Raw genomic sequence first — 22,373 nt, 5'->3', positions numbered from 1 at the left:
CACTGGCCACACAGCAGTAGGGGGAAGGGGCCAGGGGGCAGTGGAGATGCTGTGGTCTGATGGTGAGGGCATTGCTCTGGGGGTCAGGAAAGCTGGGTTCTAGCCTGGTCTCTGCTGCATGGCTGTGAACGAAGCTCCTCCTGGCTGCTTTCCGGCAGCCTTGTCTGTCTATATTGTACATTCTTCAAGCAGGCGCTGTTTCCTGCTGTGTGTTCGTACAGCACCGTGCACAATGCAGCCTGGATCATGGTGGGAGACTCTGGGCACTACTCCCCACAGGCCCAGGAGATCCAATAGCTTCTGCCCAGACCGGGCACACATGGAGCCGGTGCAGCGGGCTGGCCAGGTGCATGCAGTGCAGGAGAACAGCGAGATGTGATTGGCAAGGTGGAAAAGGCATTTCAAATATACATGGAGTTAGGGGATTGGGGAGCTTCTGGTCTCTGTGACCCCAGGCAGCACAGTTTACAGACATGGTGGGACAGCCACTGGGGGGTTGACAGAGGCGCTGCATCCACCTCCGTAGCTTGCTGGGGGAGGGGATCTCGCTGCAGTGCTGTAACAGGGCGCGGATTGGGGTGGTGACTCTGTAGTGTGGAGTGGGACTGTGAAGTCCCCTCGCAGGGCAGCACCTGTAGGGAATCAGGCCCCTGGAAGCTGACAGCTGCCACCCCGAGACGCAGAGGGGCTCTCTCCAGTGCCCGTATTTCTGCCCGCTGGGTTGTCCCTGGAGTTTTCTGGTTCTAGAACACGCTACCCCTGCTGTCCCAACACACAGCTACAGCCGGAGCACGGGGATTCGCTACCCACCGAGCGCGCAGGGACCTCCCGAGCAGTGAAGGAGACAGCGTCAGATTCAGCCAGCAACTCCGGGCCCCGGCAGAAAGGCACCAGGGTCGGAGCCTGGCTCCATTGCTTGTCAGGAATAGAGACATGGACTGATCCTCGCCTTGGGAGACAGGACACCAGGACCAGCCCAAGCACCCCCTGAAGTCCTCAAGTTCCAGCGTAAGCAATGCCAAGGCTTGGGGCTGGCTCTCTGCGCGTGGGCCCATCTCCCCCCCACCCCCACCCCCACCCCAGGGATCACGTTTGCTTTTCATGTACAGAACGTGAAATCCTGGGGCCCCAGGCCCCTCACTCAGATCACTGGCAAAACCTCAGATATTGGTAGTGTCCTGCATTGGGTTGTGGGCAGAGAAGAGTTGCCAGCCCCCCTCTCCTCTGTGATTCCTGATCCACTGTGCCAGCCAGCCCCCCTCTCCTCTGTGATTCCTGATCCACTGGCTCAGGCATAGGTTAAACAACAGAGAGGCCTGACTGGTGATTTGATCTGTCCCCCTGGACGCAGAGGATTGCTGCCTGTGCTATATTTGGTGGGGCTGTGTCTAGTCAGGTTTTGTAATGTGCTTATACAGAGAGGAAAACTGAGGCAAAGAGCAATCGAGTGACTTGCCCAAGGCCTCAGGGGGAGTCAGTAGCACAGTGGAGATTAGAGCCCAGCCATGCCAGGGTCCCAGCCAGCGTGTCCACGCCATGGCATCAGGAGCCTTTGCCGCATTCAGCAAGCTCCAGCGCCCAGCGTGAGAAGGAAACTCTGCCTGTATCGTGCATAAACCACGCAGCTAAGGACGACTCCCTATGTCGCTGCCCCTGTTTCCGAAGCAGGAGCGGGTGGTCTTCGCTGCACTTTGAAAGCCCAACGCAAACAGAGCCGCAGGCCCCTGTCCCCTGCAGCCGGAACCGGCCTCTACGTACCACTTTGGGGAGCACGGACGTAATGGCATCTTTGATGACCTCCCGGAGGCAGGCGACGTCGATCACGGAGCCCAGACTCAGTAAGGCATCCTGGGAAAGAAGAGAAAACCCACGTGTCAATGGGAAGGTCAGGCGTGTAACGTGCAGCTGCCTGCGGCCGGCCTGGCTTCGATCCCATGGTGATGGGCACTGCAGAAACCCCCGAGCCAGCCAGCCCGTGAGCAGGAATTGCTAGGTGAGGGTCTCTGGCCTGTGCTGGGCAGGACAGACTGGATTATCACAATGGCCCCTTCTCACCTTAAAATCTATGAATCTAAAACCCAGGTAGCACATTGTGCCACGATTACATTCTTTCTAGTTATACTGGTGGGGATTATAAAGCACAGTATGAGGGCTAACGCTGGTTCCTTCTCCCCGTCTGATCTCAGACCTCAATTTAGATTGAACCTCTTAACCTGGGGTGCACGCACCCCCCCGGGGAGGCAGGGGGAGAGATGCCCTTTCTGGGGGTGCGAGACATGCCAGATTTTTTTAGAAGGTAAATCATCGAAAACACAAATTAAGCACAAGCACGTAAGTACAACTACTTTGTTTCATCTAACGGCTGTATTTATTAACATTATGCATTTTTTACCGGTTACTGTAATATACAAACAAAAAGGCTTTCTAGGGTTAAGGGGTGCGGGAACCAACGGGGTGCAGGCTGCAGTAGAGGTTAAGAACCACTGCTCTAGGGGGAAGACAGAATCTCCAGCGGACCCAAGCCTAGGCTGTGGAACTCATTGCCACAAGAGACAAAACCAGTCAGACGCCCTGTGCTCAGAGCTAAAGCCAAAACTCCCGAGGGAGGCAGTGTTGCCTAGTAGGTAGCACATTGGCTCTAGGGACTCAGAAGACCTGGGTTCTATTCCTGATTTTACCACTGACCTGCCAGATGACGCTTGGGCAAGTCATTTTGCCTCTCCGTGCCTCAGTTTCCCCACCTGTAAAGTGAGGAGAATGGCACTGACGTCCTCTGTAAAGTGCTTTGAGATCTACTGGTCAAAAGTGCTAGATAAGAGCTGGGTATTATTATTATTTCTTAGACCTTCAGTGAGTTCTTCTCTCTCTCACACACACACGTAAAACTCTGCCCAACTAATCCAGCCATTTCTTCTACACGCTGAGAAAGCAGCGAGCTGATGATCATTTACATTATGTTTAAATCCTTGCGGGCGGCTCAGCGCCTAGGGGACAGGAGCCGTGTCATTGTCCTGTTAGAACTGAAGAACCAGGGCCAACGCAGGAAGATGGGCATTTGCCAGTCACAATTTACTGCCTGATTCATCCCCTCGGCGTCCGTCCTCCACGCTTGCAGGGCCGCCGCGGCCAGCGTGACAGCTCCGTGCCTTCCCTCCTGACCTTCCGAAGGTCTCGCAGGCCAGGACGCCCGCGCCACCTGCCTTTCTGGTTAGCGTCTGGCGGCGATGCGGAGATGAGGCACCCTGACAGCTGCCTCGAAGGCCTCCTGGGGTCGGACGGGGGCGTGCCACAGCCTGGCATCTACCACGCGAACTGGGCCGCTTTCCGGAGACGCTGGATTCTAATTTAACTGGAAATACTCCCCCACCCAGGGTAGCTCCCGTGGCACCAGTGGAGTTGTCCCAGGGACGAACGTGGCCTACTCAGAACGTGTTAACAAACACGGTGCCTGCTTAGCTCAGAATGCAAAGAGCCAGTGTACTAGGTGGTTAGGAAACAGCCTACATAACGGCCAATCCTAACCTGACCAGCGGAGCAAGCTGAGGCAATGTTATACGCACGGTACCTTTCATCCCAGGATCTCGCAGCACTGCATCAATGGGGAAACTGAGGCACGGAGCAGGGCGGTGACGCACCAGAGGCTGCACAGTGAATCGGTGTCAGAGCTGGGAGCTGAACCCAGGTCCCCTGAGCTAATCCTGCTTCTCAGTAAGCACCTCCATTCTGGGGCACGGAAAGAACAGCCTTCGAGCGGGGTCGAGTTGCTTGGGTGCGCCCAGGAGCTGGGGAAAGTCCCCTCCCTCACTGCACTGGGGACCAGGCTGTCAGAGCAGCCAGCGTGGGGCTAGCCGGGTCTCATCTTCGCACGACACATCCGTGTGGCTTGTCTCAGCAGCAGGCCTGAGCCACCAGCTTCGGACCTGGATCCAAACGTGGATCCAGGCTCACCTCAAACGGGAGAGCTCCTCGAGGCCCCTTCCAGCCCTACGTTTCTACGACTCTAGGGGGCGGTCTCCTGCCGTTCCCCAGCACCTGCTGTGCTGCCCCCGGAGCCAGAACCTCCTCTCCCACCAGCGTGGCTGCACCCCGCCCATGGGGCTACTCCTGATTTACTCCAGCGTAAGTGAGAACAGGTTCCGATCCACAGTCTGGGACCGCCGGGTGGGAACCAACCAGAGCTGAAAGCCAACGGTACCAAAGTCCCCCGGGCCTCCGCCACGTCCAGTTCAATTTTAAAGCGATGGATCTCCCACCCCTCCCGCTGTGAGCTGGCGAGCCTGATCGTGACTCCACCTGTACTGACCCAATGGAGTTACTCCTGCTATGCCCTAGTGTAGGGAAGAGCTGGGGCAGGCCCCACACAGCACACAGGCTAACAGACCCAGCCATCTGTGTAAGTCCCAGCCATGGGCTGTCCGTACGACCTTGGGCAGCTCGCTCCGGCGCCGTGCCTCAGTTTCCCCATTTGTAACACGGGGAGAATGATGCTGGCCCGCCTCTGGAAAGCGCTCGGGGCGCTATGACTGGGAATTCTCCCGTCGGCTGCACACACATGCAGGGATTGTTACAAACACGCCCTGCATGCCCCCCAGCTCCCTCCCACCATGGCCCCCCGATGTAGGCACCATGCACCCTGCACCCCCTACTCCCCACACCCTCCAGGAGGCCAGCGGGGCCTTGGTTCCACACCACCTCCCCCGATGCATTAGCCAGGGCAGCTTAGCCAGCCAGCTAACCCCCTGCCCCCAGGGAGGCAGTGGGCCATAGTGGGGGTGGCTGGTTTTGGGGGGCATTGCTGGAGTGCTGCAGCTCGGACCTGGGCCCAAGCACAAAACCGCAGCGATCTGTAACGCTCTCTATGGCGGGACTGGCACAACGGGGTGGCAGCAGGCTGGATAATAACTCAGATCCGCGCAGAGAAGGGCTGGGGAGACGCTTTCGGAGGCCGCCCTCCTCCTGGAGCGCGGTATCCCAGGGGAACATGTTTTCTTTAGAAAAGCTGTCAGCCGTGGAAGCCGCCGAGAGACGGCTGTGCCACGGGGCCCCTCGGCGCGGCGCGGGTTGAATAGTACTTAACACAGTCACTGAGCCTGGCAAAGAGAAATGAAACCACCCCCACGGGCCTCTTCATCTGTGCTCCTCAGAGAACACCACACGTCCTTGTCAGGTGGGCCAGAGCAGAATGCACCTCGCCGGCTCCGTGGGCACCATTCCCAGGGATGCTAAGGCCCCTCGGCACTGCTGTGGGGGTCCAGTCCCCATGACTGCACTCCACAGAGCCAGGGTCCCCGCCAGCACGGTCACGCCATGGCACCAGGAGCTGGGCTGGCTCCCCAGATCCTGGGCTAGCCGGGGCCCCGAAACAGCCCAGGTGGAACTAAGAGCGGCCGTGCCAGGGGCTGAGAAGCACCATGTGTCTTGTCTCAGCCTCCCACCCTGGCACGCTTCCTCCCCTCACCCCCACCACTGAAAGGGGGGGCACAGAGGGGGAGGGTAAGAGCCTGGTTTTGTGTCAGCCGCGGCACACAGCAGGCAGATCTGGGAGCCCTGAGCATACAGGACCCTCAAAGGGGATGGGAACAGCCCCCCCCCCCCCCCCGAGAAGGCTGCCTCAACGGGACAGTGGGACTTTAAAGCTCTAGGCACAGACATCACGTGAAAACCAGGCACCAACTTCCACTGCTCCTGGCGAAGACCTCCCCGAAATGGGGTGGAGCGGAGGTCACCCAAGTCCCAGTTTGGTGCCTTATCCATTAGCCCGTCCATCCTGCCCCGGGGCACCTGGAGAGGGGACACCGGGCACGGTGGCTCAGAGATCTGCTCCGCTCCCGCACTTGCTACGTGAATTCTGAACCGAAACTGCAGGGGGCTTGGAAGGCGAAGCAGGATGTAATTACCCCGAGTCTGCCCTTTCGCTGCCCAGCTGCCGGAGCCGGCTCCTGCTCCCCCGCCCACGAGCGCAGCTGTGGAGGGAGGCAAAAATGAAGCGATCCCAGGATCTGGTCGGGCTGGCTGCATTCTCCTGTCTATGGGATCCGGGCTGGGTGCAGAGCTGGCTGTGGGTGGGAATGCCAGGAGCACATGGCGTCCCAAGGGGCAGCAGCAGCCAGAGACCCAGCCCGCTGGGCCTTCCCCGCCTGGCTCCGGGGCGTTCTGCTGGACCCCACTGCTTTAGAGCCAGGGAGCTGCGCATTTTCCCCCTCCGGGTCAGTGCCTTGCTAACAACCTTCGGAAGCCAGCCAGGTGGGAGAGGGGCTTCCAGCCCTGAAAGCAGACACCAGCGGGTGCCGTCGCAAGGGGAAGGAGGCGGGCGGGGGCGAGGGGAGATTGATGAGGCCACATTCCCCGTGCAAAGCTGAGGCTGCAGGGACAGCTGGATGCCGTGGCAGCTCATCCCTCTGGCTCCATCCATCCTGCTCCCCGTGCGTCAAGCTGCTGCTGCGGCTCTTCCCCAGCTGTGACTGATGCGGAGCCTGCTGCCTTCGCCAAATGTCACCGGATGAGCCGGGCCAGATCGGCCGCCCCAGCAGGTTCAAATCACAGCCAGGGAGAGGCAGCTCAGACCACGGTGAGATGGGGAGGGGGGAATGGAACGAGCAGGGATGCTGCTAGCCAACATTGGACAGCTGAAAGTCTGATCTGGTGGGCAAGGCAGTGGACGAGGCCTCAAAAACCTGGGTTCAACTCTCAGCTGCGCCACAGTCTTGTCAGACAATGGGAAAGTCACTGCATCTCACTATACATTATGCAGGGTGCGTGTCCCTTGCTGTGTGCACGTCCAGTGCCTGGCACAGTGAATGTCCCTTGCACTGCGTATGTCCAGCGCCTGGCACGATGAGCGCCCCTCGCTGTGTGTATATCCAGCGCCTGCACGGTGAGCGCCCCTCGCTGCGCGTACGTCCAGCGCCTGGAATGGTGAGCGCCCCTCGCTGCGCGTACGTCCAGCGTCTGGCACGGTGAGCGCCCCTCGCTGCGCGTACGTCCAGCGCCTGGAATGGTGAGCGTCCCTCGCTGAGTGTATGTCCAGCGGCTGCATGGTGAGCATCCCTCGCTGTGTGTATGTCCAGTGCCTGGCACCGTGAGAATCCCTTACTGTGCGTAATTCCAGCGCCTGCATGGTGAGAGTCTCTCGCTGTGCGAACATCCAGCGCCTGCACGGTGAACCTCCCTCGCTGTGCGTACGTCCAGCACCTGGCACAGTGAGCGTCCCTCACTGTGCGTACGTCCAGTGCCTGCACGGTGAACCTCCCTCGCTGCGCATACGTCCAGCGTCTGGCACGGTGAGCGTCCCTCACTGAGCGTATGTCCAGCGGCTGCATGGTGAGCATCCCTCGTTGTGTGTATGTCCAGCACCTGGCACAGTGAGTGTCCCTCGCTGTGCGTACGTCCAGTGCCTGCACGGTGAACCTCCCTCGCTGCGCATACGTCCAGCACCTGGCACAGTGAGTGTCCCTTACTGAGCATATGCCCAGCCCCTGGCACAGGGAGTGTCCATTGCTCTGCGTATGTCCAGCGCCTGGCACAGTGAGCTTCCCTCACTGTGCATATGTCCAGCACCTGGCATGGTGAGCGTCCCTTGCTGTGCGTACGTCCAGCGCCTGGCACGGTGAGCGTCCCTCGCTGAGCGTACGTCCAGTGGCTGCATGGTGAGCGTCCCTCGCTGTGTGTACGTCCAGCACCTGGCACAGTGAGTGTCCCTCGCTGTGCGTACGTCCAGCACCTGGCACAGTGAGTGTCCCTCGCTGTGCGTACGTCCAGCACCTGGCACAGTGAGTGTCCCTCGCTGTGTGTACGTCCAGCACCTGGCACAGTGTGTGTCCCTTGCTGTGCGTACGTCCAGCACCTGGCATGGTGAGCATCCCTTGCTGTGCGTACGTCCAGCACCTGGCACAGTGAGTGTCCCTTGCTGTGCGTACGTCCAGCACCTGGCACAGTGAGTGTCCCTCGCTGAGCGTACGTCCAGCGGCTACATGGTGAGCGTCCCTCGCTGTGTGTACGTCCAGCACCTGGCACAGTGCGTGTCCCTCGCTGTGCGTACGTCCAGCACCTGGCACAGTGAGTGTCCCTCGCTGTGCGTACGTCCAGCACCTGGCCCAGTGAGTGTCCTCGCTGTGCGTTCGTCCAGCACCTGGCACAGTGAGTGTCCCTCGCTGTGCGTACGTCCAGCACCTGGCATGGTGAGCGTCCCTCGCTGTGTGTACGTCCAGCACCTGGCACAGTGAGTGTCCCTTGCTGTGCGTACGTCCAGCACCTGGCACAGTGAGTGTCCCTCGCTGTGCGTACGTCCAGCACCTGGCACAGTGAGTGTCCCTCGCTGTGCGTACGTCCAGCACCTGGCACAGTGAGTGTCCCTCGCTGTGCGTACGTCCAGCACCTGGCATGGTGAGCGTCCCTCGCTGTGTGTACGTCCAGCACCTGGCACAGTGAGTGTCCCTCGCTGTGCGTACGTCCAGCACCTGGCACAGTGAGTGTCCCTCGCTGTGCGTACGTCCAGCACCTGGCATGGTGAGCGTCCCTTGCTGTGCGTACGTCCAATGCCTGCACGGTGAGCGTCCCTCACTGTGCATACGTCCAGCACCTGGCACAGTGAGCGTCCCTTACTGAGCATATGTCCAGCCCTTGGCACAGTGAGTGACCATTGCGCTGCGTACGTCCAGCGCCTGGCACAGTGAATATCCCTCGCTGTGTGTACATCCAGCACCTAGCACGGTGAGCAGCCCTCACTGTGTGTACGTCCAGTGGCTGGCATGGGGAGCATCCCTCACTGTGTGTATGCCCAGAGCCTAGCACGGTGATCGTCCCTCACTGTGCATATGCCCAGCACCTGGCACGGTAAGTGTCCATTGCTCTGTGTATGTCCAGCGCCTGGCACGGTGAGCCTCCCTCGCTGTGTGTACGTCCAGCGCCTGGCACGGTGAGCCTCCCTCGCTGTGCATACGTTCAGCACCTGGCACGGTGAGCGTCCCTCACTGTGCGTACGTCCAGCGCCTGGCACGGTGAGTGTCCCTCGCTGTGTGTACGTCCAGCACCTGGCACGGTGAGCCTCCCTCGCTGTGCGTACGTTCAGCACCTGGCACGGTGAGCGTCCCTCACTGTGCATACGTCCAGCGCCTGGCACGGTGAGCCTCCCTCGCTGTGCGTATGTCCAGCGCTTGGCACAATGGAGCACCCAGGGCAGAATATTGCCCTGTAATTGAAATTCAGTGAACAGCTCAGCCGAGGCGCGAGAAGGAACAGAATCCAGCTCACTCTCCCTCAGCTGTGCTGACTCACTGAACTCAGCACCTGTGGCTCTGACAGGCAGGAAAAGCATCTCGGAGGAGTCAGAGCTGCTCTTTAAAGCACTAAATTGTGCCCAGCTTAAGGATCGTACAAACTAGCAGCAAGCCCGGTCCCCGTGCCCTGCTGATTGGAGCTGGGGCTCACTCCCAGGGATTAAGCCTGCCAGCCACGCTCTGGCTAGCGAAGGTCAGCACAGCCTGCCGAGCGCTCCCCGGGCCCTCTGCTCACTAGACAGTGTTTATTCAAGGGATACTTTGACCCTGAGTTTTTTGGCAGCTAGTGTCCTCACCTGGGGCCAATCGCTCCTCGGTTGCTTTTTGCTAAAGTAGGATTCAGGGCTACCTCTTTCCATCTGGGGGGGAGGGATAGCTCAGTGGTTTGAGCATTGGCCTGCTCAACCCAGCATTGAGAGTTTCATCCTTGAGGGGGCCAGTTAGGGAACTGGGGTAAAATCTGTCTGGGGATCGGTCCTGCTTTGAGCAGGGGGGTTGGACTAGATACCTCCTGAGGTCCCTTCCAACCCTGATATTCTATGATCTTTGAGGGAAAGATACAGCAAGTCCATGCCTTAACTCCTAGGGCCTGGTCATTCCCTGCTACGTACCAATGGTTAGCACTCACACCTGCCTACCCTGAACTTTTACAAGCTGAGCCCCCTACAACCTCATCGTGCACCAGTGAGGGCCCACCTTTAGGATCTGAAGTGCAATAGTTAGCTGACATTTCAAACATTGCCATCTGCGTTAGCATCCACTGAAATGCACAGGGGAGCACGAGCCGAAGAGCTACTGTTTCAGGCTCTCTGCAAACTCAGGCAGGCAGTGCTGCATCAGTTACACATGGGTCACAATCAGAAGGCTTTCTCGGAAACCGTAACAGTGAGAAATGTCCTCATTTATTTTAATGAAAGCTGAGAGTCTGAACAACAACCGAGGCCTGTCTCTCATCCAAAATTCCTTCAGGGGCATGCCACACATTTCGGGAAGCAATGTCTTGTACTGTTTATATTATGTCACCTCCAGAAATCATTACTCAGCCGCTACTCAGGCAAAACTCTCCCGACTCTAACCACAGTGGTGCAGAACCAACACGAGGCGAGATTCAACTCTGGCAAGTTTGGTCCCCTCAGTAAAAGGTTACATGAGTGTGACTTCCTTGCTTCCTCTTCCTCACCACTCAGGCTTCCCCAATGGGAACAAAACCCAGGAGGGAGGGAGCACGGATCTAGATCAGTAGCAACCGGACACATCACCAAACCAGCCATCCGAAGTGGCCATCACGTGGCATCCTCACTCGTTGCTTTGGCGGGGACCCCAAGGATTGACAGAAACATAACTGCTGTTGCTCCGCCCCACACCGTGCCCATCCAGAGCAGGGTGGTGGTCAGCCGGGAGAGAGATCGCAGAAGCACACGCCTTGCAAGTTAAAAGGACACTCTCTACTAACTAATTTCTCCTGACAGTATAAGGCTCATGACACACAGTTCTGAGATCATCCAGCTGAGGGCACACACACGTCCACTCAGATTTGGTTTTGCAACACCAAACCCAAAGGCAGGTAAGGGTGTGTGTGTGTCACTATCCCGCAGTGGGTGGCTTCAGAACTGCTCTAACGGGGCCTTTGATTGGTGGGGTGTGGGGCATGTCTTTTGCTGTGATTGGTGCAAAGTTGGTATATGTCCTGGGCTCTGACTGATGAGATGAAGGTCCATACATTGGAGGGGAGAAAAGGTGTTTTAGAACATCCGGGTGCCCTGTGTTGTGATTGGAGGACTGTTGGATTTTCCTGTGCTGTGATTGGAGGGATGACTTTCAGGGCTTGACAATCGGAGGAGGCGGGGAGTAAATAGTTAGAATGTGGGTATGACCTGTTCCATGATTGATGAAATTCTTTAAGGTCCTCTGTTCTGATTGGTGGAGTGGTGGGCACCCTCTGCTCTGATTGGTGAGGAAGTTTGGTGTCCTCTGCTTTGATTGGTGGGATATCTGTGTCCTCTGCTCTGATTGACGGTGTGTAGGTGCGCCCTTTGCTGTGAGTGGTTGGGACGGAGTCCAAAGCTCCGGAACAAACGTCCCTTTCCTGTGAGGGCTCTTGCGTCAGCTTGTTCCAGTCAATTCGTTTACTGCCCAACTCTGAAACTGCGTCTCTCTCTCTCTCTCTCTGATAGCCTTGCCCTGGGCTACAGCCGTCCCACTGGACTGGAACAGCTGAGCCTCGCAAAGCCTGCCCTGATCGGTGCGAACGCCTGCCCTCGCACCGCCTGTAGTCATCCAAATCCTGAGTGCTGCCCCGCCAACCTCGGGATGGCATCTCCTCTCCACGCCAATACAGCCTGGTGGGATACCGACTCACTCTGCACGGATACACACGGACCCTGCTGAGCCCAAGCAGTTCAGACGCGTGGCTCACAACAACTTGTGCTACAAAGGAAGGAGAGAAGATTCTAAAATGTGTCTCAGAAGGTCTACAATGCAGCATGTGAGAGACAGAAATTCCTTCCTGACCCCTGTACTAACTCACTTGTGCCCTGAAGCATGAGAGTGAGCTTAAGCAAATGTAACCACAGAACAATCAGCCTTTCACTGGCCAAAAATCAACGGAGCTACCCCAGGGATCAGTTAGCCCCATGAATTTTACCTAGAGAGCCCATTTAAAGTAAGCGTGTTGTACAAGCACATGCTCTGCTATATTTCTAGTAACAAACCCACAGCTAGCCAGGAATTCACTAGGTGCCATTATGCTGCACATGACATCCACTTAGAACTCAATGGCTACTGCAGGGAAATAACTATAGGAGAATCACCATTAGCAATCAGCAGTAGAGGGCCTATGACACACAGTGGAGCCATTCTGATTTCATCCAGTAGACAGCAGTGGCCTGCTCAAATAATGCACAAACAATATTTTATCTCGTTACACCCATATCTCCCTGCACCTGATTAGCCTACAAGTACATCTCCATCTGGGTGCCTATGTAATGTATTCTGATCTTCTGTGCATTGCTAATTTACTGCCTGTGCTGACGGCAGAGCATACAGGAAGCAGCATATCGGGCCATTTTGCCATCAAACTTACTGAGCTGAGTTTCATGCATCGACCTGGACTTGATTTATTTACTCCTTTGCCTTGCTGTCAATTCCTTTGCATTACTAACGACGCCCTTCGCCTGCTGCTCCCTTCTGGAGCCTCGAGATCACAAGCAAAAGTGGAATTTTAAACAGAACATGCAGCTTGCTGAGCCGGAACCAGCTTCCGCGTAAATCAAAACTGACCTCCGACCCAGCCAGAGTTTGCTTTTAGCGGCTGTCATCCTGCCTTGACAGACGGGGGGGAGGGGTGAGGGCAGAAATCCTGACCAGGCACGGTGCAAGCTCCCCCCTGGCCCCTGCCCCTGCCACATGCCGTCAGCCTCCGCCTGAACAGAGCCGCCTTGAGCTGGAGGTGGCTGATGCCCATGGAAGCTGGTGAGCTGCTCTGACGTCCCTAACAGATGGGGAAGAGGAGGCAGCAGCCCCGTCCAGGACTGCCACACATCCAGTCCAGCACGTAAAGGTGACACCGGGCAGCACGGCCGGTGCCAGCCAGGGAGCTAGCGAGAACCACGGGGAGTCATGACGGCTGAGTCCCAACTCAGCTCCCCAACGAGGGACGTTACAGAAGCCACCGCTTTGGGCATCCCCAGTGACAGGCGCTTCCTAACGTCCCTTGGAACGCTGTGGTGCAGCCCGCAGGCCGCATTACCCTGCCCCGTCCCCTCACGCACTGCCTCTGCCGCATTCCTGTCTTGGGGCTTTTGCCCCGGGGGCAGCAGCTGTGGAGGGGGATTCACTAAAGCAGCCCGTCCCCCCATCCCATTCCTAACCCTGCTTTGCCCTCACCTATTCCCTCTCTAAGCCTCCCATGGGCGTCGGCCAGCGGAGGTGCAACCTCCACTTCCCCTTGCAAACATTCCCCCGCGGCCGGGTGTGTGCCTGGTCTGAGTCTAATCTGCAAAATTCTTTCAGCTGCAGCCCCCTCACCCCCATTTCCCCTTCTCGCTGCATGGGAGGAACCTAATGGGAATGATCGGTGCCTGTTGGCTTTAGGTAAAGTAATAATTGGAGACATATCAATCTCCTAGAGCTGGAAGGGACCTTGAAAGGTCATCTAGTCCAGCCCCCTGCCTTCACTAGCAGGAACAATTTTTGCCCCAGATCCCTAAGTGGCCCCCTCAAGGATTGAACTCACAACCCTGGGTTTAGCAGGCCAATGCTCAAACCACTGAGCTATCCCTCCCCCCTGTCCTTGCCTTGGCTGGCAGGGAGTCTGGTCCCGCCAGGATGGCAGTCTCTAGAGATAGCTGGGGCTATCAAAGCCAGAAGCAGCAGGCAGGTGAAAGGAGACACAGACATCACAGGACCTAACCAGATCAGCCACACCATCACCGGTTCATTCACCTACACATCCACCAATGTAATATACGCCATCATATGCCAGCAATGCCCCTCTGCTATGTACATCAGCCAAACTGGACAGTCTCTAAGGAAAAGGATCAATGGATACAAATCAGATATTAGGAATGGCAATATACAAAAACCTGTAGGAGAACACTTCAACCTCCCTGGCCACACAATAGCAGATCTTAAGGTGGCCATCCTGCAGCAAAAAAACTTTAGGACCAGACTTCTAAGAGAAACTGCTGAGCTTCAGTTCATTTGCAAATTTGACACCATCAGTTTAGGATTAAACAAAGACTGTGAATGGCTTGCCAACTATAGAACCAGTTTCTCCTCCCTTGGTTTTCACACCTCAACTGCTAGAACAGGGCCTCATCCTCCCTGATTGATCTAACCTCGTTATCTCTAGCTTGCTTCTTGCTTGCATATATATACCTGCCCCTGGAAATTTCCACTCTTGCATCCGACGAAGTGGGTATTCACCCACGAAAGCTCATGCTGCAAAACGTCTGTTAGTCTATAAGGTGCCACAGGATTCAACCACACACTCAGCCCAGAAGAACAGTCTGTCCTATCTCGGGGACTCTCCTTCTGCCCTGCCACCCCCACCAACATGATACAGTTCTGCGGCGATCTGGAAGCCTACTTTCGCCGTCTCCGACTCAAAGAATACTTTCAGGACAACACTGAACAGCGCACTGATACACAGTTACCCTCCCACCAACAGCACAAGAAGAACTCCACATGGACTCCTCCTGAGGGTCGAAATGACAGTCTGGACCTATACATTGAATGCTTCCGCCGACGTGCACAGGCAGAAATTGTGGAAAAACAACATCGCTTGCCTCACAACCTAAGTCGTGCAGAACGCAATGCCATCCACAGCCTCAGAAACCATCCTGACATTATAATCAAAGAGGCTGATAAAGGAGGTGCTGTTGTCATCATGAACAGGTCTGACTACCAAAAGGAGGCCGCCAGACAACTCTCCAATACCAAATTTTACAGGCTACTTCCCTCAGATCCCACTGAGGAATACACTAAGAAACTGCACCATCTACTCAGGACACTCCCTACACTAACACCAGAACAAATCAACATACCCTTAGAGCCCCGACCAGGGTTATTCTATCTACTACCCAAGATCCACAAACCTGGAAATCCTGGATGCCCCATCATCTCTGGCATTGGAACTCTCACTGAAGGACTGTCTGGATATGTGGACTCTCTACTCAGACCCTATGTTACCAGCACTCCCAGCTATCTCCGTGACACCACTGATTTCCTGAGGAAACTACAATGCATTGGTGACCTTCCAGAAAACACCATCCTGGCCACCATGGATGTAGAGGCTCTCTACACAAACATCCCACACACTGATGGAATACAAGCTGTCAGGAACAGTATCCCTGATGATGCCACAGCACAACTGGTTGCTGAGCTCTGTGCCTTTATCCTCACACACAACTATTTCAAATTTGATGACAATATATATCTCCAGATCAGTGGCACCGCTATGGGCACCCGCATGGCCCCACAATATGCCAATATTTTTATGGCCGACCTGGAACAACGCTTCCTCAGCTCCCGTCCACTCACACCCCTTCTCTACCTACGCTACATTGATGACATCTTCATCATCTGAACCCATGGGAAGGAGACTCTAGAAAAATTCCACCACGATTTCAACAGCTTCCACCCCTCCAACAACCTCAGCCTGGACCAATCTACATGGGAGGTCCACTTCCTAGACACCACGGTGCTAATAAGTGACGGTCACATTAACACCACCCTATACCGAAAACCTACCGACCGCTATGCCTACCTTCATGCCTCCAGCTTCCATCCCGGACACACCACAAGATCCATTGTCTACAGCCAAGCACTGAGGTACAACCGTATCTGCTCTAACCCCGCAGACAGAGACCAACACCTAGAAAATCTCCACCAAGCATTCTCAAAACTACAGTACCCGCATGAGGAAATAAGGAAACAGATCAACAGAGCCAGACATGTATCCAGAAGCCTCCTACTGCAAGACAAACCCAAGAAAGAAACCAACAGGACTCCACTGGCCATCACATACAGTCCCCAGCTAAAGCCCCTCCAACGCATCATCAGGGATCTACAACCCATCCTGGACAATGATCCCACACTTTCACAGGCCTTGGGTGGCAGGCCAGTCCTCGCCCACAGACAACCTGCCAACCTGAAGCATATTCTCACCAGTAACTGCACACCGCACCATAGTAACTCTAGCTCAGGAACCAATCCATGCAACAAACCTCGATGCCAACTCTGCCCACATATCTACACCAGCAACACCATCACAGGACCTAACCAGATCAGCCACACCATCACCGGTTCATTCACCTGCACGTCCACCAATGTAATATATGCCATCATATGCCAGCAATGCCCCTCTGCTATGTACATCGGCCAAACTGGACAGTCTCTAAGGAAAAGGATCAATGGATACAAATCAGATATTAGGAATGGCAATATACAAAAACCTGTAGGAGAACACTTCAACCTCCCTGGCCACACAATAGCAGATCTTAAGGTGGCCATCCTCCAGCAAAAAAACTTTAGGACCAGACTTCTAAGAGAAACTGCTGAGCTTCAGTTCATTTGCAAATTTGACACCATCAGTTTAGGATTAAACACAGACTGTGAATGGCTTGCCAATTACAGAACCAGTTTCTCCTCCCTTGGTTTTCACACCTCAACTGCTAGAACAGGGCCTCATCCTCCCTGACTGATCTAACCTTGTTATCTCTAGCTTGCTTCTTGCTTGCTTATATTTACCTACCCCTGGAAATTTCCACTCTTGCATCCGACGAAGTGGGTATTCACCCACGAAAGCTCATGCTGCAAAATGTCTGTTAGTCTATAAGGTGCCACAGGATTCTTTGCTGCTTTTACAGAACCAGACTAACATGGCTACCCCTCTGATACGAGACACAGATGGGAATCTCAGATCAGGGAGGATCCACTGAGTCACCAGTCAGGAGTTCCCCTGGCTGCCAATGCCCCGGGCTGGATTTTAATGAACTTCAAGAGCGCTGAGCCTGAGAAAATGTCAAGCCAAGATGCCCCAGAATGAAAGCAACGCGCCCCTGACCGGGCTCCACTGACTCAGGCTGATCCGAGGAGAGAGAGAGATTTTATCACTTCGATATTTACAGTTTAAAGAGTCAGTCGGGACCGTTTCCAAAGCCACGGCGTCCCGGCTGCCACGTTAAAGGTTAGTCAAACTGACCCGAGCGCTGACTCATGCGCGCGTAGGCGTCTGCGTCTCGGAGGAACAGGCTGGGGACAACTCGGGGGAAATTCACCAAGCCCCATGTAAGGGAGCAGCGGGGTTAGCCACACAACCAGGAGCTGGGGAACCTCATGGAAACCTTGGTCCTGCAGGGACAGCCCTGGGACCGCCTGTAAGCAGCGGCGGATTAAGGTTGGTCTGGAGAACTCGCCCGGCCTAGGCCCACTTTTTGAAATAGGCCCAGCAGGTCCCTAAATCACGCTCAGGTTTTAAACGTCCAGTAATTAGATCAAGCCGGATCCTCAGCTGCTCTAGGTTGGCTTCATTGGAACGACCCTCCCTGGGACCCGGGCAGACGCAGCCCAGTCTATGCAGACACAGCATGTATCCGAGGGCAGGTTAGAGTGCCCTCTAGTGGTAGTTCTGGTTACAGTTCCGCTTGGTACAGGAAACGCCTACAGCCGGGGTGGCCAATCTGTGGCTCCGCAGCCACATGCGGCTCTTCAGAGGTGAATATGCGGCTCCTTCTACAGGCACCGACTCCGGGGCTGGAGCTACATGCGCCAACTTTCCAATGTGCCGGGGGGTGGGGCTCACTGCTCAGCCCCTGGCTCTGCCCCAGGCCCCAGCCCCACTCCTTTCCCAAAGGGCCCCACCCCTTCCCCCGGGGGAGTCTGCTGCGCCCTTGCTCCTCCCTCCCCCCCCCGAGCCTCCTGCACGCCACACAACAGCTGATTGCGGCCGGCGGGAGGCGCAGGGATGGAGGGTTATGTGCTGCTGGCGGGTGGGAGACACTGGGAGTGGGGGAAAGGGGAGCTGATGAGGGGCTGCTGACGTGTCACTGTGGCTCTTTGGCAATGTACATTGGCACACTCCAGCTCCTTCTCAGGCCCAGGTTGGCCACCCCTGGCCTACAGGGCCCTACCCAAGCCGCTTCGCGAGGAGCTGGGTGCGGCGTGCCAGCGAGGGGTGGGTTGCTAGCCGCGTATCAGTCTTTCTTCGGGAAATACCCGCAGTCCGAAATGTATACCATAAAGCGACCCGTGGGGCACAGCTTGCTCTTAATTCCACTGGTGTAAATCCGGCGGGTCCCCACTGACATTGATGGATTTACCCTGGGGTCTCTGAGAGCTGAATTTGGCCCCAAATTTGGCAATAAATGAGTGGCGCTGGGGAGCCAGAGGCCGGCGTCGCTCAGCGCGTTTAAAACCGGACCCTGTGCAGGGGGTTGTGACACTGAATTGCCCCTCGGGATGTGCGGCGACCGGGTCCTTTACTCAGTGCCAGGGTTCCCCCCACCCTCGCGCACACGTCCAGTCATTCCTGAAGCACAAACACCCCCTCCCTCTGCGCCCCGCGCCCGTCTGCTCTGCAGCGAGATCCACACGAAAAGCCCTGGACAGCGGAGACCACAAGAAAGGCTGAGCTGCTTATTAACTGGCTCCCATCCAGGGCAGGGACACTGAACAACCCCTAGCAGCAGGGTCCTTCCAGAGCAGGGCTGAGGCCCATCAGCACAACCCGCAGCAGACCCGCCCTCCAGGCCGGGTGGCCCATTATCTGTCCCCAGCACTCAGTTCCCTGCTCGTCTCATGGCAGCGGCCCGTGGCCCCCACAGGAACAAGGGCTCCGTCATGCCAGGAGTATATTTAAAGAGCTTCATACCAGTGAGCCTCGGGTCCTGGCTGCTCACCATTTCAAAGTGAATGACACAGGTGACGCGAGGACGCCAATGCGGATGGGAGGGGGAGCAGGCGGCTGGACCAAAGGTAAGAGGCAGATCAGAGGGCCTGCAAGTTGGATAGGTGTAGAATACAGAACACACACACACACACAGGCAGTGTGGTCTAGCGGATAGAGCACCGGCCTGGGAGTCAGGAGACCTGCTGACACCAATGACCTACTGGGTGAACTTGGGCAAGTCACAGCCTCTCTCTGTGCCTCAGTTTCCCCTTCCCTTAGTCTATCTTGTCTATTTAGCTCATTGAGGCAGGGACTGACTGCGTGTGCCTGCACAATGCCTAACACAATGGGGCTCTGGTCCTGGTTGAAGCCTTTAGGTACCGCAGGGATACACATAATGTCTCCCCCAAAAAGGAGGCAAGAGAAGCCATGGGGAGTGTGACGTTGCACCCCATAATGCTTTATGAAAATATGCTTATGAGTGAAAATATGACATAACTGAAATATGTTTTATGCTAGATATGCCATGTAACATATCTCTGCAAAGGTTATGATCTTCTTCATGTATTCATCCGATTTGTATGCGTGTGTCATTTTTGTATTCGAAGTTATGAATATTGGCTGTGTACTTGTTTGATTTTTAAGTGGCCTTTGTAAGGCATTTGGGCAGCTTCTTAAGAAAGGAATTTGCAAGTTAAGTGCCCAATCAAGAAACACTTAACGGACAATGGATCTTGGAAGACTCCAATCCACATAAAAAGTCTAACTGGGGGTGTTCAAGGTAGCATGTGAGCAATGGCTGCCACCTGTAAAGTTCCGAGTCATCCATCTTGCAGCTGGGATTCTACACAGGGGGGGAGGGGTGTCCACCCACAAGAGAAGAACTATATAAAGTCCTGGGAGACCCCTCCATTTTGTCTTCACCTGGCTCAAGAGGTAGCCTCTGCAACCCCCAAGGATACCTGAAAAAACCTGAAACAAAGGACAGTAACCACAGGGGTGTGAGGATCGCTGGAGCCAGACTGGAAGGAGGCTAGTCTGTAAAAGAAATTTATTGGAACATCTCTGAGGGTGAGATTTCATCTGGAATCACTTTCTTACTGTATTAGGCTTAGACTTGCATGTTTTATTTTATTTTGCTTGGTAATTCACTTTGTTCTGTTATTACTTGGAACCACTTAAATCCTATTTTTTATATTTAATAAAATCACTTTTTATTTATTAATTAACCCAGAGTATGTATTAGTACCTGGGGGGCGGGGGGGAACAGCTGTGCATCTCTCTCCATCAGTGTTATGGAGGGCAACAATTTATGAGTTTACCCTGGATAAGCTTTATACAGGGGAAAAGGGATTTATTTGGGGTTTGGACCCCACGGGGAGCTGGGTATCTGGGTGCTGGAGACAGGAACACTTCTTAAGCTGCAGCTTGCGGGAGACGTGGTTCAGACCTGGGTCTGTGCTGGAGCAGGCTGGCGTGTCTGGCACAACCAGGCAGGGTTCCGAAGTCCCAATCTGCCAGGGAAAACGGGCTCAGAGGTGGTCTCAGCACATCAGTTGGCAGTTCCCAAGGGGGGTTTCTGTGATCCAATGCGTCACAGGGAGTATGTGGGAAACAAAGCAGCCTGGGCCTCTGGCTCCATCAGTGACTGCGTTTGGCAGATGGTCCCTTTCCCACGTCCCCACTGGCCTGAGATGTACGGCGCCAGCCCAATCCCTTTCTCATGCCGGCCCTGGGGACGGAGATTTTGCTTCCAACAAACTCCTGCTTCCTCTCGCTCATTATTCACTCCCTACTGTTTGCTGTCAGGTAAAACAGAGGCTCATAGGGGTGGAATGGAAGCCTAGAATCCCATCAACACCCTCCTTTGATAGCTCCGCCTGGCAGCTCTTCTCTGCTGCTGACAGCGTCTTGGCAAGGAGGGGCATGCGTGTGCGCTGGCTGCAGAGAGGCACAGCCGCCCCGAGAACTGCAGCTGTATTGCTCCGGCTTTGCAACACGCCCATCCTGCAGTAAAGGGTTACAATCCACAGCCCTGAGCCCGTCTTCCTGCCAGCACAATGGCTGTGACTCGCCGGAGTCCAGCAATGGTCCGGCTTTCTGGTGCGGCTCGTGACCACGAATGCCAACTAGCAAGAAACAGAGCAAAACCCCGAAACTGGTCGGTTGGCAAAATCTAATTATAGAATGTACAAATAGCGAGTGTGAACGCCTCTGGCACTGTAACAGCCTCACCGTGGCGTCCCCCGGAGCACTCCGGCCAATCTCGCCACCAATCTGTGCCAGTTGGTCCCTCACACCACAAATCACACCGGTATTCTGGTTACTCCCAGTCCCAAAGCACCCGTCACTCCCTCCGGGTCAGTTGTACCCCAGATCTCTCCCCAAAGACAAGGCTTGGAGCTAATCCTGTAACAAACTGACTAAAGGTTCATTAACCAGGAAAAAGCAACAAGAGCTTTATTTACAAGGTTAAAACCGGGACAGATTCACTTGCAAATGAGATACAGTCTCGGGTTCCAAAAGCTGAGAGTATCTGCTCTAATATGCATGGTACATCCTTTAGGGCTAACCCAAGTCCCAAGCTAACTAGCTGGGGACTCCTTCCTTATGCATAGAAATCCTCACCCCCCAGAGATCAAGCAGCAGAGCAATAAAGTTTCTCCTAGTCGGGCATTTTTATTCGCTTCCCCCAGAGTCCAAACTCCTCTTCGTGTGAGTGAGGAGGGCAATGGACAAGGTCTTTCGCCTTTGATGTTACACAATGGCTCATTTGATTTCAATGGACCCTTTGAATTTTTACAGTACTGAATGCTCCGTCCTCATTGGTGAGTTACACAGTCACAGGGGTTTACAATGCTATGGCTCTGTAACTTGGGGTACGGATAGGTGAGATCTGCAGCATCCTGTTCGTAAGGTTTAAAAACTCAGCCCATTCTTATCAATGGAACAGCTGTTTTAATGATGCTAATGCACAGGTGAGCCAGATGGGTTGCCAGCTGTGCATCTGTCACCGTTCAGTGAGGCCTAGGGGCCTTGGCATAAGCTGGCACCTGGCCTGGCAGTGTCACAAGGGCAAATGAGGAACTCTTGGGGCGCTTCTCCTCCCACCCCACCCCCCATTCCTTTTGCTAATTACAGAGTTGGATCTGCTATCTCAGAGCTCCACTCACAGCCTGCTGAGCTCAATGGGCGTCCCTCTGCCCACCGGGCTTTGGATCAGGCCTTGGTGTCCCTCGTTCAGCACCACGGAGAGCGCCGCTGTCTGGAAGGGCCTGATCCTTTGTGGTGCCGAGTGCCTCGCGGAAGGGGCAGCCCTCTCCCAACTCCCCCTGCCCTCCCCAGAAGTGAGCACGTGACACTTTGTCGGACCAAGCCCTAAACCCCACTTCGCCCCTCTTCTTTCCCCATGCCCCACCCCGTCTCAGACACCTGGCACCCCAGGCTATGGCTGCAGCTGGAACCTAAAACACAGCGGGCTGGCAAACCCCACCAGCCACCCAGGCTCCGACTCACAAAGCTCCTATCTGATCCGGCTCCATGCTGCAAACCAAATCTCTGCATGCTGCCGCCTCGCAAATATCACAGGAAACTGGGGCTGGCGGGAACTGGGGTTTGAAGGGCTCGCTCGCTAATGAGCCTGTCCCCCAATCCCATCAGCTGCTGGCTTTTAAAAGCTTTATCCATGGGTCAGCAACCGCGTGGGC

General features: G+C 55.5%; 1 protein-coding gene across 2 annotated transcripts in view; it reads right to left on the bottom strand.

Annotated features, from left to right (window-relative positions):
- Positions 1-22,373, bottom strand: part of PDE2A (phosphodiesterase 2A) — a 358,953-nt gene that overhangs the window by 111,185 nt on the left and 225,395 nt on the right. The window contains exon 3 of one of the 2 annotated variants that reach the window (XM_039539536.1): positions 1,759-1,848. The exons of the other annotated variant lie outside the window; for it this stretch is intronic. Within the exon in view, the coding sequence (XP_039395470.1) occupies positions 1,759-1,848 (90 nt within the window). The remainder of the gene's footprint in view (positions 1-1,758; positions 1,849-22,373) is intronic. 2 annotated transcript variants of the gene reach the window in all.

Source organism: Mauremys reevesii, linkage group 1 (assembly GCF_016161935.1).
Source record: "Mauremys reevesii isolate NIE-2019 linkage group 1, ASM1616193v1, whole genome shotgun sequence".
NCBI classification, from domain to species: Eukaryota; Metazoa; Chordata; order Testudines; family Geoemydidae; genus Mauremys; species Mauremys reevesii.
The sequence above is the reverse complement of the archived record's forward strand: the minus strand, read 5'-3'. Positions and strand labels throughout refer to the sequence as shown.